Source organism: Natator depressus, chromosome 5, assembly GCF_965152275.1.
Source record: "Natator depressus isolate rNatDep1 chromosome 5, rNatDep2.hap1, whole genome shotgun sequence".
In the NCBI taxonomy this organism is placed as follows: domain Eukaryota; kingdom Metazoa; phylum Chordata; order Testudines; family Cheloniidae; genus Natator; species Natator depressus.
Window position 1 is genome coordinate 110,821,012 of NC_134238.1, and position 18,248 is coordinate 110,839,259.

Sequence of the window (18,248 nt, forward strand, 5' to 3'; positions counted from 1 at the left end):
GTTTTTCAGGGTTCTGGCCTGCTCTCTATTTCACTGGAGCAAGTTGGTTCTGAGAAGTTTATCTGTACTGTGGTGTGGCTCAAAAAAACTTTTTAATGCTTATTTTGCCTTGATACTTTAGGTTTTTGATAGATTTTAGACCCCAGCAGTATTTTCTCTTCCCTTCTGTCTGTTCGGCAAACTTCTCAAGATTTGGTTGGCTTTAGTGATTTAAAAGCATTCTGTTGTGCATAGCTCTGATGGAGTGTGGCTGCTCCTGCTTGCAGCCTGCTAGCAGCACTCCCACATTCAGCTTGATTTTAAGCTAACTAAAACACATGAAGTAGGGTAGTTATGACACATCCTGCAATTTGCTGGTTCATGTGCACCAGCATGATCTCCTCCTGCTTGTCCAGGGCGCTCTGGAAACCAAAAGTTATTTTTTGCCTTCCCTCCATAAAGATAACACATTTCAAACAGCTGCATTATCTGGAGAGATGTTATTTACTGTTACATGACGTTGCTTAATGTACTGTGAGACTGTTAATTAGTGAAGTCTTAACATGTTTGCCATATTTATAATGTGTCCTGTATTAATTACTGCTTCAGCATAGATCGGCAGAAAAGTGCTGAAATGAATATTGTGAAATGTAAGTTGAGACCTCCAGTGTTAATGATGCATTCCTGTCCCTTTGCAGGTAGTTTGTATTCGCTCTACGTGGAATGCACTCTCACCAAAGTTGAGCTGTGACACCCGTCCACTCATTTTAAAAACACTGAACGAATTGTTCGCCCTGGTTCCTTCATTAAAAGTGAATACAAATGAGTATGAGGTATGTGTCCCAGGTCTAAAGTGTATTTCTTCTCTTAGTGGCAGCTTTAAATGTGTCTGATCATTTAGGGATGTTTCAAGTCACTCTCCTGACTAATAATTAGCTATATCTTTATATTTAAATAGCACTTTGTTTTTGAAGGGCTTTACAAGTATTAGCTACTTAATCCTGTGAGGAAGGTAAGTGCATACCTGTTAGCTTCCCACCACTGCAGTGCTGAACAGAGGCTCAGAATCCTGGACACGTAGTCAAGGATAGGAGTACTTGTGGCACCTTAGAGACTAACAAATTTATTAGAGCATAAGCTTTCGTGAGCTACTGTAGCTCACGAAAGCTTATGCTCTAATAAATTTGTTAGTCTCTAAGGTGCCACAAGTACTCCTTTTCTTTTTATGGATACAGACTAACACGCCTGCTACTCTGAAAGTAGTCAAGGATGTTCTGTTTGTGGTACAAATAAAATTTTGGGGCTTTTTTGAAGTAATGTTTTCAATTGCTTCCTCCTCCCCCTTTTCCTCCAAGGTGACCAATGAATGAATGTGGGGTTGGCAGCCATATCCCTCTGGTAATTGCGTGACACAAGGGGTGGTTTTGTCTTATGGCGGCTGCAGACTTAGGAATGAATGAAGGGTTGGGCTTTTGTCCAGATGCATGTGTGCCTCTCTGCTCATCCTGATTTTTTGTGACAGGGCGTGGAGAAGAACAGGATAGCCATAGAGATCCACTGAGGATTGAATATGGGGTGTAGTATCAACTGCAGTTGGATACAAATGTGATAGGTGCCCGAGGAATACCTCAGAGAGATCAGTATGTTGATGATATACAGTTGTGTACCTCTTGCCCTACAAACCTTGTTAGCGCCGTCTACCCCAGAACAGTGCTTTGGTTCTACCACTGAGCTGTATCCGCTCCACAGCCCTGGGAAAACAGATGTCTCAGTAGTGGGTATAGCCTGTCTATAAGAGATGACTCTCATTTCCTTCGTAGAAGCATAATTCCCAGGCAGGTTGCCAGATTAAGTGTTTTGACATTTTATTTTCAACCACTCAGCAGTGTATGGAAAGCCACCTGTGCTTTTGTAACTACTCAGCCCTCTTAACTAAGCTTTTATCAGAACTTTTCCTTTGCTTCTATCTCTTTCCAAATGCAGAAGTTCCACCGTTATGCCTTATATTGGCAAGTTACTGCACTGTTGCTGTTGAGGCCTCTAGACAATAGAACTCTCATCCCTTTGATATCTGTTTAATTCTTTCACTTCCTACTTTTCTTTTTCACTGTTAGCCATTGCATAGAGAACCTTTCCACTTTTTCTCCTACTTTGGAGTATCCACTGTGTTTGGCTTTGGTTTTGAGGTTGGAGGGTGGGGTTTTTTTTAATTATACTATTACTTTCATTGTGTTTGATCATGGTTTTTTTCCTTGTATTAACTTTTACATCCCATCAAAACAAGTCTGAGTGCACTTTGAGCCATTTAATAGGCTAATGTAGGGGTGGGCAAACTACGCCTCATCCAGCCCTTCAGACGTTTTAATCTGGTCCTCAAGCTCACGCTGGGTAGCGGGGTCTGGGGCTCACCTCACTCCGGCGCTCCAGCCAGGGAGCGGGGTTGGGGGCTTGCCCTGCTCTGTGTGTGCCGTGGCTCTGTGCAGCTCCCGGAAGCAGCGGCATGTCCCCCCTCCGGCTCCTACATATAGAGACAGCCAGGGGGCTCCGCATGCTACCCCTGCACCAAGCACCACCCCCGCAGCTCCCGTTGGCTGGGAACTGAGGCCAATGGGAGCTGTGGGGGTGACTCCTGTGGATGGGGAAGCACGCAGAGCCGCCTGGCCGTGCCTCCACATAGGAGCCAGACGGGGGACATGGCACTGCTTCCAGGAGCTGCTTGAGGTAAGCGCTGCACGAGGCCTGGACCCCTGCCCCCCTCCCACACTCCAGCCCCCGTCCCAGCCCGGATCCCCCTCCGAACCCATCAGTCCCAGCCCGGAGTACCCTCCTGCACCCCCAACCCCTCATACCCAGCCACACGCTGGAGCCCGCACCCCCCACCCCGGACCCTAACCACCTGCCCCAGTCTGGAGCCCCCTCTTGCACTCTGAACTTATTTCTGGTCGCCCCCCCAGATCCTGTACCCCCAGCCGTAGCCCTCACCCCTCCCGCACCCCAACCCCTAATTTTGTAAGAATTCATGGCCCGCCATACAATTTTCATACCCAGATGTGGCCCTTGGGCCAAAAAGTTTGCCCACCCCATGGATAATAAATCAAAGGATAGGTGTGAAAATCCATCCTGAGTCTCCTGCAGTGACATTTTTTGCTAAACTATTTTTGCTTGCACACACACTCCCTTTCTCTGTTGTCTTTTCCATGTAGACAGACGTTAAAAGATAAGAGCCCCCATCCTGCAAATGCAGGCATTGAATTCACTGGCACTACATGCATTCTTAAAATTAAGCACATACATAAGTGTTTGCAGGACTGGAGCCTTGGACTGTATTTTTATAGAATAGTTTCTACCACCTGAAGTATTATAAAGATGGAGCTAATCTAACCTACAGTATCTAGGTGTTTTTACTGCAGCCATCTCCATGGTATCTAAGTGCCTCACTGTGAAAAATCCATAATGCTGAATGTACAGTATATTTTCAGTTGCTGATAACTGCTCATAACTCATTGTATCAGTTTTGTCCGTATTACTTAATGAAATAGGCACATGGGGCTATACAGTTTCTATCTATAACTAAATATTTGTTTTTTATTTAATAGAAATTTAAAGCCCAAGTTGTCAGCTCACTTTGGAGCCACACTCAGAGCAAGGTAAGTGAGGTGCCAGGAGAATGTTAATTAAGGTGGGTAGTGGGCACACGTTAAGGATTCCCCTCGTCCCCCTTTGAAAATATTGGTATCTGTGTCATTTATTTATTTTCTGCAATATTTCCTTGCCTGTCAGTGCTGAGTTCGTTCTCGTTCTCTCTCTCTCTCTCTCTCTCTCTCTCTGTCTGAGGGAGGTAGACTGACAACCTTGGGGACAAATTTTTTCTGCTTCTCCTCAGAGCCAGGACAGTGTGGTCAAGACCAGTTGAAGCTTCCCCACATTGCCTGTGCTTCCCCTATACGTCTCATCCTTGGCCTGGTTGGGTCCACTCTTAGGGCAGGAGGGTTTCCATTAATAATAGACCTCTCTGTTGAGACTACCAACAAGGGTGTCGATTTTGATAGTGGATTTCCCCCAGTTGTGCTTTATTGCATACAGAAAATAACGGGTTGAGTATACACTTCACAGGAGACTTCGTTACATATAACAAAGACATTTATAAAACAGTGCAGCATTCAACTGTTAGTGGATAAACTCCCTTAGCTTAGTGGGTAACCAAATGAGTTCTGTCTCCACTATGCAGAAATGATGCCTTCTATGCTTGTGATATTTTTTTCCTAGGATTCCATTGTAGCAATTTCAGCATATAAATCTCTGTCAGAATTTGGTTCGGAAGAACACACCATCCTTCATCTTCCCGAACAGGTAGACATTTTGTACTTTAAAGGGTGAGAGCATGTGCCACTTCCTTAGAAATGAAATGGAAAAGTAAAAAGCAAAACCACATGAAAAGAGGGGAATACTTGTTTGCTATCCTAGATTAAGTAATAAACAGCAGAATCAGAGGCAAAATGGCCTAGGGATGTAGCTGGTTGTCTCTCCTCAGTAAAAGGCACAGCTACCAGGAGAGTGCTGGATAAGCTCCTGAGAGGGAGAATGCTAACTGAACAGTTCAGTGATGCCTATGTGATCAGAGAGAAGGCAGCTTTTATTACTTCATTAATTAGTAAGTGGAGCTACACAGGTGAGAGAGAGAGTGCCCTTGATTTGTATCTTTTGTTATTCTGAGAGCGTTTTGGACCAGGCTTTGTATTATAGGGAAGTAGTTAGAGAGACAGACTCTGTTGGAAGTTGTATCTCAAAGTAATAATCCCCTGAGCTCATGCTTAATGCTTCAATTTTTGAGACAAACTTGTCCATTTAGGTACTAGGTGTTTGTTTTGAATCAAGATAAAATCTTGCCTTCCTGTGTTCCATATACTTTTAAGGTACTTTGCCTCCGTTTTGGGGGAGGCAGGTGGAAAGAAAATTGTTATTTGTTTCATGGTTTTATGTACATGTAAAGGACTGTTTCCTCTTATATTTTACCATGAAAAATTCCTGACTCAATACACGTACACAGTGGAAGAGTACATGGAGACTCTCATGTAAGGTCATCTATATGAGAGTGTAGGCAGTAATGGGTAATCACTGCTACTTTATGGTTCTGGTAAATACTTCTGTATGTTTTGATTTCCTACAATATTACAAAATTGGCTCCATATGGTGCTATGGCTGTATATCATGAAAATGTAATAAACAGATTTTTTAAAAGAGCCCATACTTTATGGAAACTTGTGAAGAAATGTCCAGTGAATACCTGGTGAAGTGCTCTGTGTAAGCTCGAAAGCTTGTCTCTCTCACAAGCAGAAGTTGGTCCAAAAAGAGAGATTACCTCACCCACCTTGTCTCAGGGATAGTCTACACTACCGCGCTACATCCGCGCAGTTGCATCGTGTCCAGTGAAGACACGCTATACCGATGGGAGAGCATATTTCTGATGGCATAATTACTCCACCTCAATGAGAGGCAGGAGCCATGTTGTCAGGAGAGCGTCTCTTGCAGACATACCATGGTATGGACACTGCTTTAAGTTGATGTAATTTATGTCACTCGTTTTCACACTCCTTAGCGACGTAACTTACATCAACTTAAGCGGTTGTGTAGACAAACCCTTAGTGAACACCTACAAATGAAAAGGGAAGGCATTTTGTCACAAGAGAAGAAGATACAAATTAAGGACAAATCTCTAAATGCTAGAGTGATAATAAATAAATCTCTGAGTGCTGGCACATAGGCAATATCCTGGTAATTGAACCTGGTATAATGTTGCATCAGAAAATGTAGAAGATTAGTAGGTTCGTTTATTTAAAGGCCTAATCAGTTAGAAATATGTTGCAGATTTTAGTGTAATGAAAAGAAGAAAAAATACTTGTTACTATTAGAAATGTGCTTTATAGGTTGAATATCAATACAAAAATAAAACATTTTATTTTCCTGAATTGTTACAGAAGGGTCAGACTAAGAGTCAAGTCCAAGGCCCAGTAGTACTACAAGTACTGCCATTCAGTCCACAGATGCCTTGATTATTTTTACCACTAATGATATCTTGGAATTTATATGGCTCACTGCTTTTATAAGCCTATTGTGATCTACATACAGTCTTCAGCCTGGTAGAAGAAAGACGTTCAGTTGATCAGTTTCAAGACTTAAATTCATTAAACTGGAGGGCATTCCTTACTGAAATAGTGATCCTTATCTTTGTCACACTGGACCTTGAAACGAAACATGGATTAAGAGGCAATGTTTATTTCTATATTTATTTATTTTTGTTTTGTTTTACTGCTGCCTTTGTCCTCCTTCAGGCAAGACCAGAAGTTGGTCCATCAGAAGAGATGGACATAAATGAAGAGGAGGAGAAGGAGGTGGACCTTTCTGTTCCTGGCTCTTCATATATCAAACTGTTGTCTCTAACTCTTCCTTCTGTTTTGCCAGGTAGAGCATTTTCATAAGAGGAAGCTACTATACAGCTTTAGAATCTGAGTGACTCTGTATGGGTATAGAGTTCTACCTACATGAAGAAACTTGTGGGGTTGGGACCTTACTTTGTTTATCTTCCATAAAAATTATATCCTAAAACACTTCACCAATTTAAATAATAGTAACATTAAGAGCTCCTGGCAGTGAATAAAGGTGTTTTCAAGGATGTTAACTGAGAATTCTTCTTGTAAATGCTATTCATATTTTCTCTTTTCTATAGTTATATAATTGGTTACAAGTTACTATATTTCAAATACTTGTTCGCTAATTATGGTTTAGGCCTAACGTAGAGAACTGAAGGACAACATTTTAAGGCAATTCTGAATTTTGAATGAAAATAAAACAGCAGAAATACAAAGTTACAGGATTTATACATGTATTTGCTTTATGTAAGTAATTATACTCTTTGATATTTTTTCCAGGTAATGTATTTGCGAAGAGGGTGCATAGTGCTCTGAATGACAGTCAAATAATTAAGTAAACAATATTAAGCTATTATGCAGTATAAAACATAATTAATAAAGGTGTGAATATGAAAAATAAGAGTAACGATAAGCATTAGTGAGACTTAAGTAGTATAAAGAGATACTCCCATGGCTGACAGGTTCATTTTGACACCTGTACAACTGATTCATCTTAAAAAATAACATTTATTTTTAAAATGTTCACTTGATTATAGTTTTAATGCTAGCTATCCACTAAAGTCAGCAGTGCAACAGTCACTCCTCAGGACAGGGACTGTCTCTTATGTGTTTGTACAGTTCCTAGCACAGTGGGGTCCTAGTATATGAGTATGGTCCCTAGATGCTAGCATAGTATAAATAATAATAAATCTCTATGTAATATTTCTTTCATGGGAACTTCTCCTACATGCATCTGGGGAAGGATACCATCGTCTGGTCCTCAGGTCCTTTCACCAGGGTTGACTGGGACCTGTGTGGACTCTCCAGGAGGTATCAGACTGGAGGATATATGCTGCTTCCATGTGGGGAAGCACTTTCCACACTCTGAATGTAAGGCATTCGTCCACTTAGGAAACTTCACAGGGAAACCCCAAGTAAGCCATTTAAACAAAGGAGAGCAGTGCCTGCTGTCAAAGACACAAAGCTGGGCAAGTGCACCCTGAGTGACATTGTTTAGCTTAAGAGGAGGCTAGGAAAACTGAAAATAAGAATTTGTAGAAAAGGGCTATTTGTAGAATAGTCAGGGCTATTGATGTGGATGAACAACTCTAGTGATGGAGTAAGATAGTGGGTGCTCAAAGCAATGATGATCTTTCAGAGACCACTAAATCTTGTGTACGGGTGAGACTGTGGAACCGGGTCTAATTGAACAGATGTTAGATGTTACCAAGATCATTCACAGTTTCCTTGCTGCTGGCTAAGATGGCAACCCATGGGAAGGTTTAGGCCAACAGTCCCTATTTTCCCTGATGTCCTTGCTAATGGGCACCATGTTGACTGGAGCTTCCAGAGGATGATTTTTACGAGCTTTGGCTGAGACCTCTGTTCTCCTTGGGCTTCTCTGGATGATTCCCTTAACTCAGAGCTTTCTCTTCTCACCTTCCTCTCCCCGCTCCCCTTATTCGTGGGGAAAATTCTTTCCTAGCCTTCATATGCTACTTCTGGAAGAGATGAATTCTTATTCCTATGGTAACTGGAGCTAAAATCCAGAGTTCCAATCAAAAGGCAGTTTCTCTTGTGGAGTTCGTGCTGAATGTGGGATTGTCTTTTCATGAGCCTTCCTCTGCTCTGGAGGGCAAAACTGTCTTTGCTCACAAATAAATCCACCTGGGTTACCTCAGCTACACAGCTGAAAGGAAAAATACTAATAAACCCTTAGAGTTTCTGGAACAGAAGCACACCACACTTCCCATTTACTGTCTTAGCATCTACGTTTGTGTGAGCCAAAGGAAACAGAAATTGGGAAAACTTCTCTGAGCTCCTTAGGGGCCCAGCAACACTGTCAATTTCAGCTGCTAAGCTGTATTCTCTCTCTACTCCCATTGCTGGCTCTGTTTCTGTGAGGACAGAAACAGAGCCGGCAATGGGAGTAGAGAGAGAATACAGTTGCACACACAAAGCATCCATATTTTCAGTAAACCCATTTAATCCTTGATTGTTATTTGGTGGGTGTCATATGCAGTCTAGAAATGAGTACCTTTAAAAAAGAAAAAAAAGTTCATCCCATACAACACAATGTGATATATGTGCATTTTAAAGGACAGCAGTTGAATCCCTTTTTTTCTTATTCAATGGTAGATGGATATACAGAAGATAGGTCAGTATTTTGGTTCATAATACATTCAGTGGTGGTTGCCTGTTTTTCTTCAGATTTGTACCAGCCCTTAAAGTATGATGCATTATCATTTGCTTCAGAATCAGGTGGTCTTTCATGAAGTTCAGCTAGGTTTCCCTGTTTGGTTTATGCCTGGCATTCTGGATCATTAGGTGCATTTATTTGCCATTGTGATCAGAAATAGTGAACTCATTGATAGGCATTTTGAAAGCAACAAGTTCTTTGTTATAACCAGTTTTTTTAAAAAAAGCTTGGAATTTAAAGAAATCTATGGGGAGACATTGCAATAATAATTAGACTATGTAGCCATGGACAGACACCCAGCTGCAGGTGCCTAGGTACATATTTATCTCTAAAACAGGGCTCTCTTTTATGACATTTTGCAGTCTTTTTCTCGTGTTTATACTGTTAATGAAATAAGAAATGAAAAAGAAGGAAATGCTGCTAAAATAATGGGTACTAACTGAAAATGACCAAAGTGAGGAAGTTCCAGGATAAGATGTCTTTCCATTAACTTGTTCCAAGGTACCTCAGGTATTGCCAGGGTCTCAGAAGAGTGGGTAAAAGCTCTTTCAACCCATATGTGCTCCAATTCCTAGGAAACCAGCATTGCATCTGGTTTGGGAACTTATACGCCAGAGTTTCAAGAGTAATGTGAAACAGTTGTTATAAATCTTTAAAACTTGGTCATATAATGAAAGCACTAACAGACTCTTAAATCTATCAGCATTGCCAGGTGCTGGTCTAATGTTGGCTTCATGTTGGGAAGCAGTAACATTGCACACATCTACCATAAGGGCTACTTTAATCTAACTTCACAACCAAGCAATAGCATTACTTCTTTACACTGTTGAACCCAGATAAACCATAAAAAGCCCAAGTTTGAGAGCGTACCACCATATAAACAGTACCTACAACTGTGTTTAGAGAAATTATAGTACCAGTTGTTTATTTTTTATGGTGAAAAAGCCTATAAGGAAAAAAACTCATTTACGAGGAACATTTTATTTACATTGACAAATATAAATGTCAGTTTAGTTTCTGACTGTCCGTTCTTTAAGTTTGTGACTGTGTCATTGGCATAACAAACAAAGACCACATTGATCAACAGCACTGAGAACAGTTCAGGCTATTTTTCTTCTGAGTTTGAGCATCTGACATCACTTATTCAGAGCTTCCTGAGCTGCAGTTTGAGTGGAGGTGAACATAGAGTCAGGAAGACTTGCCAGGCGTTCTAAATCCCTGACCTTGGAGCTTGCATCTGAACGTGTAGTTGCTAGTTTTGTTAAGCATAACTGCCCTGAAGCTGTGGTTTTGGGTTTGTTGGGATTTCTTGGCCTCTCTTCAGCCCCTGACTTTTTTCTTCCACCCACTTCCTCCAGCATTTGAAGAGTTTGTGGTGTCACTTGTGAAACAGGAGATGGCCAATATGCCCCGCGGAGTGTATCATTCTGCACTGAGAGGAGGGGCCACGCGCTCGGATCAAGGAAAGACCGTAGCAGGGGTTGCCAACTTCATGCTGAAAATGTATGAGAGGAACAAGCAGCCAGGCCTGAAGCCTGGCCTTGCAGGTGAGCTTCTCCTATCATTGGTCACATCACTCCCTTGACTAATGTTTCAAAATGTATGGTATTTTTTCTCTGAATGTGGTGTTGGCCCTGATTCAGAAAAGCTTGTCAGGACATGCTTAAGTCCAAACTTTTTCAGGACAGCATTTTAGCACAGCATTTTAGCGGGCCACGTGTTTGAGACCCCTGCTGTAAGTGATGAGTCCTAATACCCAGCAGCATTGGAAGTATGAATCATTAAGTGACTCCAGAATGTTCTTCCCCACTGGCCAGTGTCACTCTTATTTTAAAATGTAACTTTAAAAACATGATATGATCTTTCTTAAAATTTGCATTCAGCTGTTGTGCATGAAACTCTTTTTTTGCCCTATTTAGCAGTATTTTATCTTGATGCATTTATATGGATTTTTTTTAAGGTGGCATGTTGTTATGTTATGACCTTCCAATCCACATGGGCAAAGATGGCAAACCTATCAGTCGTTTTCTGGCTAGCAGAGGGCGCAATTTCCAACAGATGTTAATAGCTCTCATTCATGAGGTAAGTATTCTCGGCTTTTCTTCCCTTTTCAGAAATGTTGTGCTGCTTTCTCCTCCCTGCTCCCCACAGAGTCACATTTGCTTATTTTAATTAGGAAATACTAGCTACAAGCTATGTGATGTTTTAATGCACCATAATTAACTAAAGTTGCTGTGAGGGACAATTAACATGAATAGAACGTGTAAATACATTTAATAAAATGCTCTCTTTGCTGAAATGCTCCCTCTGAAAATCGTTGGTGTAAATTGAAACTGACATTCTCCTTTTGCCCCTTCTCTCAATAGTGGTGTCTAATCAGGCTACAGTGCTCTAGTATTTTAGTGTGTCTGAACAACAATTATGGGATTCCACCATAGGGAGTGACCTCCGCCTCCTCGTTAGAGTAGTAATAACACAGCATATCTTTTAATTGTTTCCAACTCCCTGGAATATTATGCTAATGTGGCTGATCCTATGCAGTGAACTTTGGTAAACTGGAGCTGTAACATCTAAATTTGTGTGGTTTTGGAAAAGGTACAAGAAATGAACATCCAGTTAATCATTACAGAAAATAAGAAAGAGCTTGTTATCAAATCTTACAGGGAGTTTAGAATTATGGCATTACAGTTGATACGAAAACTGATCTTTGGAAACTGCAGAGACTGGGAAAACAAATAAGTAGCTAGACAGGAGCTTGGGAAATGAATGTTCGTTTCCCATTTTTCATGTCGGTTTGAGCATTTACTACCACAAGCAGACATGTGTTAGAGTCTCTCTGAGTTCATAAAAGAAAGAAGAGTTAATATGATCAATTTGCATTACTGGGGAGATTTATGATGTGCTTCTTAGGGTGAAGATTCTCTTCACAGGTCGTAAATGAGCATGTCAGAATTATACAAATCTATTCTGTCATGTGTTAGACAAGCAGGAGAGCATACATGATTATAAAAATACCTTTTGTAAAAAATCTAAGTCTGGGCCCAGAATAGCTCCTCTAGGAATGATAACAATATAGTGATAGATGTACATTTTAAAAGTGCCTTCAGAACAATGCCAAAAACTATTTCTTTATTCATGCAACCACAAAATAAAGGTTCAGAAGACAGAACTGCCCTGCTTGTTCCCTCTGTCCCTTGTACTGGCAGTAGCCATTCTCCCTCATAAAAATAACTGGAAGTTATAATTATAGGTGAAGTTGGTAGTGCCACCTATAGTTAAGGCTGATCAACACTCTCTGTTACAAGAACATGTTTTCGGTTGTTTATAACTTTAACAAATTTCATCTCTTTTGGCTGAAATTTTCCATGCCAGGTGTTTGCGTCAGGCTGATTTTTATTTTTTTTTTTAAGGTTCAGCTAAAATTGTTTCTAAAGAATGAGATTGGGGGAAAAAATGTGCTCATATTTTAAAGAATGCTTAAACTGTTTGTTGAGCAGATCTAGCTCCTCCATGTTTGGAGGCAGGGCTTGCAATTTGGCTGGGGGTGTTGCCAATTTGGTCAGGGACATTCCATAAAAAATTGACCAAGTTTTAAGGCTCTGAAGAATCTCAGTTCACACATAGTAACCTGCTAGTTTGGCAGCTAAATTCTCCAAAAAGCCACCTGCACTGAGCATGCTCCAGCCTGAGTTGCAGGAGCAGAACAGTATTTTGCCTGCAGTTGCTCCTCCTGGCAGCCAGAGCTGGCTGTGGCATCAGGCACAGGACCTAAGAGTAAGGAGTGTGTCTCTCTAGTGCTCTCGGTGGTCCCCCTTCTGGGCACAGGCAGTGTGGAGGAGGAGGAAGACTGACTGAAATGCGGAGGGCTGGGGAGTTTTGTGGGAGGGTAGAGATTGGGTTAAAGTCTGTGCAGGATAGATTGGGATCTGAGGGGGCAGAGAGAAATAGTAGGACTGGGAGCCAGGGTATGAAACTGGGACTGGGTAGGTATAGAAGTTGATATTAGCAGCCAGGGAAGGTACTGAGTGAAGATAGATGGACGAAGAACTGTTTATGTAGGCGTGGGGAGATTGGGACTGGGTAGGCAAAGTGACCAGGTTGAGAAGAGGGAAGGGGTCCAAGGTAGGGAGACTGAGAGTTGGAATGGGAGCCAAGTTGGGGGAAAACAGGGATTCTGACAAGGAGCCCAGAGGGAGAGATTGGGACTGGGATGAGGAACTTAGGGCATGCTTGGAGGTTGGGGCTGGGATGAGGAGCTGGGAGGAGAATGGGATGAGGAACTGGGGTGTAGGGAGGAGACAAATCTGGGACAAGTACAGCCAGAAGGGGTCAAGCTTGGCGAGAAAAGGGGCAGAAGGTTCTGTGCCCACTTGAGAACACTGCAGAACCTGGAATTAACCCCTAGATTTTTGAGTGTCTGTATTCCATTGCTGTCAGCAAAAATCTGTGAAACCCACTAATAAAATTATTTTCAGCATGCTCTAGTGGCTGGTTCACCTAGAAGATGACCTACGGCTGCTATCAGTTACTTCAGGGTTACCAAGCTATGGCCCAGGGGCAATACAAGACCCACCAGAGTATTTCGTAAGGCCCTTGGCCTGCTTCAACACAGTATACTAATGGCCGATTCGTTAGCATTTTGTCATCATGTTTACATCTGTCAAGGTTCCTCCCCCACTCTGAACTCTAGGGTACAGATGTGGGGACCTGCATGAAAACCTCCTAAGCTTACTTTTACCAGCTTAGGTTAAAACTTCCCCAAGGTACAAATTAATTTTATCCTTTGTCCTTGGAATATCCACTGCCACCACCAAACTCTAACTGGGTTTACTGGGAAACGTAGTTTGGACACGTCTTCCCCCCCAAAATCCTCCCAACCCTTGCACCCCACTTCATGGGAAAGGTTTGGTAAAAATCCTCACCAATTTGCATAGGTGACCACAGACCCCAACCCTTGGATCTGAGAACAATGAAAAAGCATTCAGTTTTCTTACAAGAAGACTTTTAATAGAAATAGGAGTAAATAGAAGTAAAGGAATCACCTCTGTAAAATCAGGATGGTAGGTACCTTACAGGGTAATTAGATTCAAAACATAGAGAATCCCTCTAGGCAAAACCTTAAGTTACAAAAAAGACACACAGACAGAAATAGTCATTCTATTCAGCACAGTTCTTTTCTCAGCCATTTAAAGAAATCATAATCTAACACATACCTAGCTAGATTACTTTCTAAAAGTTCTAAGACTCCATTCCTGTTCTATCCCCGGCAACAGCAGCATATAGACAGACACAGACCCTTTGTTTCTCTCCCTCCTCCCAGCTTTTGAAAGTATCTTGTCTCCTCATTGGTCATTTTGGTCAGGTGCCAGCGAGGTTACCTTTAGCTTCTTAACCCTTTACAGGTGAGAGGATTTTTCCTCTGGCCAGGAGGAATTTTAAAGGGGTTTACCCTTCCCTTTACATTTATGACAACATCATTTTAGTTTACACAACTGTGTAAATAAAGAATAGCGTACATAGAAACATGTCTAAATACATACAAAACAAGCTGAACTTAAAATATAAATCAATAGTGGTGACTTTAAATCTTATTAAAATAAGTAGAATGTGTGTGGCCCACACAAGGTTGTGGTTAGGTTTATGTGGCCCTCCTGTGTAATAAGGTTGGTCACCACTGAGTTACTCCATTAGCTCAAGTGTCAGACATCTGTTCAGTGGATCTAACTGGTCCAAACCTGCTGATGACCCCTGTGGATGTCAGTGTGATGTCACATGATAGATTTTGTTTTTTTTCAGTTTGTTTTATTAAAAAACCTTGTGAAATCATCCATAAAAAAGTACTTTAAAAACATTAAGGTTGAAAAATCAAGCACTCAAAAGTTAGGCAATGCCTAATTAAGGTAGTTCTTCGAGTGCTGTTCCTGTAGGTGCTCCACTTCAGGTGTTGGCGCCTCCCAGCACTGCTGATCAGAGATTTACAGTAGGAGTGACCGCGCAGGTCGCCTTGCAGTGCTGCATGTAACATGCGCACGACCCAAGCCCTCCAGTTCCTTATCAACTGTCCTCGGCTGAAGACTGAGCTCTGGGGCAGTGTTAGTTAGATAAAAAGTTATAGTTAGCATTAGTGTTAGTTTATTTGGGGGAAAAAAAAAAAGTTTTATTTCGTTAGCTGCTTCCCCTCAGGGGATGGTTACCCGTTAAGATGCCTGGTTCTCCAGGCTTCAAATGCTGCGGCTCCTGCCTCAAAGCTATGCCTGTTTCAGACGGGCACTCGTGTGTAAGCTGTCTGGGTGAGGGGCATATCCCCCCAAAATGCCCCTACTGCAGCAATTTGAAAGCCAGAGCCCGACGTGAAAGGGATCTGCGGCTAAAAATGATTTTAATGGAGAAATCCCTCCAGCCAGAGTCAGACAAGCAGACTGCCTCTCTGGGAACTCCACCAAATGGGAAAGGAGACAGACCCTCTGAAAGACCAAAAAAGACTTTTCTCCTCAGAGAGCACTGAGAAAACAAAGGCAGTCTCCTACCAGATCACTACCCCCGGTGCCCACATATGCTCAGGTGAGCACCTATGATGCTCCAGCACCTCTGGCACCACTGAGGTCTGAGTGAAGGAGACTGAGTCCAGGTACAGACAAAGACATGCCTCCTCCATTGCATCAAGTTCACTGGCACGGGACTTGGCACCGAGTGTCTCCTCAGGCGCCATGCCTCCGCCCCCAGCACTGACAGCGCAGTCGGCATGGGTGGACAAAAACAAGTCAGCACCGACTAAACAGTCACAGCATCGGATGGCACCAATGGCAGCACTGGCGAGAGCTGACCCTGCAGCACCGATGGCCCAGACATTGGCACCGACACAGTCTCTGCTACACCAGAAAGACTTGGTGATATCGTTGGCACTGCACTCCCCGATATTTGGTACTGAGGGCTCCCCAACAGGCTACAGAGGAGATCCCAGCAGCTCTCATGACATTGCACAATCTTCCAGCAAAGATGAGGATGAGGTGTAGGAGCAAAACACCTTCTCACCACACCACTCCTCACCAAAAGCACACCGAACACCGTGGAGCCATATGGGACCAAGATACCACCAGATGACTCAACCATGGTGCGAATCACAGTGGATGTACCCCCCTATGGCCTTCTCCATGACATGGGCACATTAGGAACCCTGGGCATCTTACAGGAGTCCACATTCCAGGCCTATCACAGTGCACAGACGCAAACTGTGCTCTAACCCTGTGTCTCCCACACCGCAACCCATAGAAGCTCAGGATGTAGGAGAGGACACAGAAACTGGCACAGACCAAGAAACCACGTCTCCTTATTACAGTCCTTCCTCCTCCCCAGATGAGGCTATTATGCCCCCACCACCAGCTTCGGCGGACAATTTCAAGCAATTTCAGGACTGTTTAAGCAGGTCGCTCACAGCCAGGACATCCCGCTAGAGGAGGTGCAGACAAAACAGCATGTGCTGATACAAATACTACAAGCATCATCTACCTCCAAGATCGCTCTTCCCATCAATGATTCCATCTTGGATCCGGCAGAGACTGTTTGGCAGACACCAGCCTCAATACTGCCAACGTGCAAAAGAGTGGATAGAAAGTACTACATACCCTCAAAAGGGGCAGACTTTCTCTTTGCACGTTTGCCCCCCAACTCCTTAAATCAAAACCACAAGAGAAAGAGCACAAGACCTGTTTGGGCGTAAAGTGTACTGTTCAGGCATCCTACAATTCAGAGTGGCCAATTATTCTGCATTGTTAGTAAAATATGACTATGATAACTACAGCAAATGTAGCTAGTTCACAGCAGAGCTCCCAGAGGAGAAACAGTCACAATTTCAAGCCATCATCAATGAGGGTCATCTGATAGCCAAAACAGTCCTACAGGCGTCACTAGACACCATGGATATGGCAGCCAGAACCACGGCCACAGTGGTAGTAATGTGCTGGGTATCCTGGCTACAGGCCGCGGGTATACCCAAGGAACTCCAAACAAAGGTAGAAGACCTACCTTTCGATCGAGAAAAGCTTTTCTCAAAAAAAACTGATGAGGTGTTTCATTCGATGAAGGACTCTGGGGCCACACTCCACACTTTGGGGATTTATATCCCACCTATGAAGAGAAGGAGGTACCAGCCGTATCAGAGACTTAGAGGATCATCTAACAATCGGCAACGACATCAGTCAACGGCAACGCTCACAGTGTCAACAAACACCCCAGTCACAGGCACCCACTCCCCAATTGGCTCCTCCAAAACCACAATTTTGAAAAGTTGGTCGAGGGTTTGAACGACTTCCCTCACAAGACAGCACCTATGCCTGACCCATCTCCAATTTTTGGTCATCAACTTCACCCTTTTATTCACATCTGGGCCTCAATAACATCAGACTAATGTGTTTTAGAAGTAGGTCGGGATATACCATCCCCTTTACCTCCCGACCACCTACCCTACCCTCTTCTCTGTCCTCCTTCAGGGGCCATTCTCACGATCACCTGTTACGACAAGAAGTCGATCATCTTCTACAACTAGTGGCTGTGGAACGAGTTCCATCACAATTCAAAGGGAAGGGATTCTACTCCCATTATTTCCTGACCCAGAAGAAGAATGGGGTATGGAGGCCTATCCTGGACCTAAGGAAGCTCAACAAGTTTGTACGCTCCCAAAAGTTCAAAATCGTCACATTGGGCACGATTCTCCCAGTACTGCAACAGGGGGAGAGGTTTTCAGCCCTCCACCTCCAAGATGCTTATTTCCATATCACCATTCATCCTGCTCACAGGAAATTTCTGCATTTCATGATAGGACAGGAACACTTCCAGTACAGAGTACTACAATTCGGCCTATCCACTCCACCAAGAGTTTTCTCCAAAACCCTAGCTGTGGTAGCAGCACATCTACTCAAACAGGAAATTATGAACTTCCCCTACCTGGACAATTGCCTTCTCAAAGGCCCAATTCTACAAGAAACAATGGACACAGTCCAGACCACTATTACACTCTTCCAGGAGCTAGGGTTACAAATAAACGAACGGAAATCGACTGTAATCCCGGTTGAACAACTGGACTTGATCGGGTCACACCTCGATGCCATGTAAGCCAAGGCATCCCTGCCCCCAGCCGGATTCACAACTCTCACAAACCTTATCTCCAAGGTACGAGCCAGCCCCCAAATATAGGCTCGTACTGTCCTGCAACTACTAGGACACATGGCAGCTACAACATTCGTGGTATGATACACAAGACTACATATGCGGTGCCTACAAGGCTGGTTAAGCACGGTATACATACCCAGCAAATACAGCCTACACAAATGACTCGCAGTACCACCCAGTGTCCTGGACTCTTTACAATGGTGGACACGACCACAAAACGTTTGTATGGGCATCCCATTTCAAAAGGAACCCCCATCAATTGTGATCACCACAAATGC

The 18,248-nt window shown here is 43.0% G+C and overlaps 1 protein-coding gene across 3 annotated transcripts in view; it reads left to right on the forward strand.

The window, feature by feature from the left end:
• Positions 1-18,248, forward strand: part of FOCAD (focadhesin) — a 201,064-nt gene that overhangs the window by 115,855 nt on the left and 66,961 nt on the right. For all 3 annotated transcript variants that reach the window (XM_074953460.1, XM_074953459.1, XM_074953461.1), the window contains exons 16-21: positions 678-812; positions 3,576-3,626; positions 4,246-4,329; positions 6,309-6,438; positions 10,164-10,352; positions 10,766-10,887. In XM_074953460.1, coding sequence (XP_074809561.1) covers positions 678-812; positions 3,576-3,626; positions 4,246-4,329; positions 6,309-6,438; positions 10,164-10,352; positions 10,766-10,887 — 711 coding nt within the window. The remainder of the gene's footprint in view (positions 1-677; positions 813-3,575; positions 3,627-4,245; positions 4,330-6,308; positions 6,439-10,163; positions 10,353-10,765; positions 10,888-18,248) is intronic.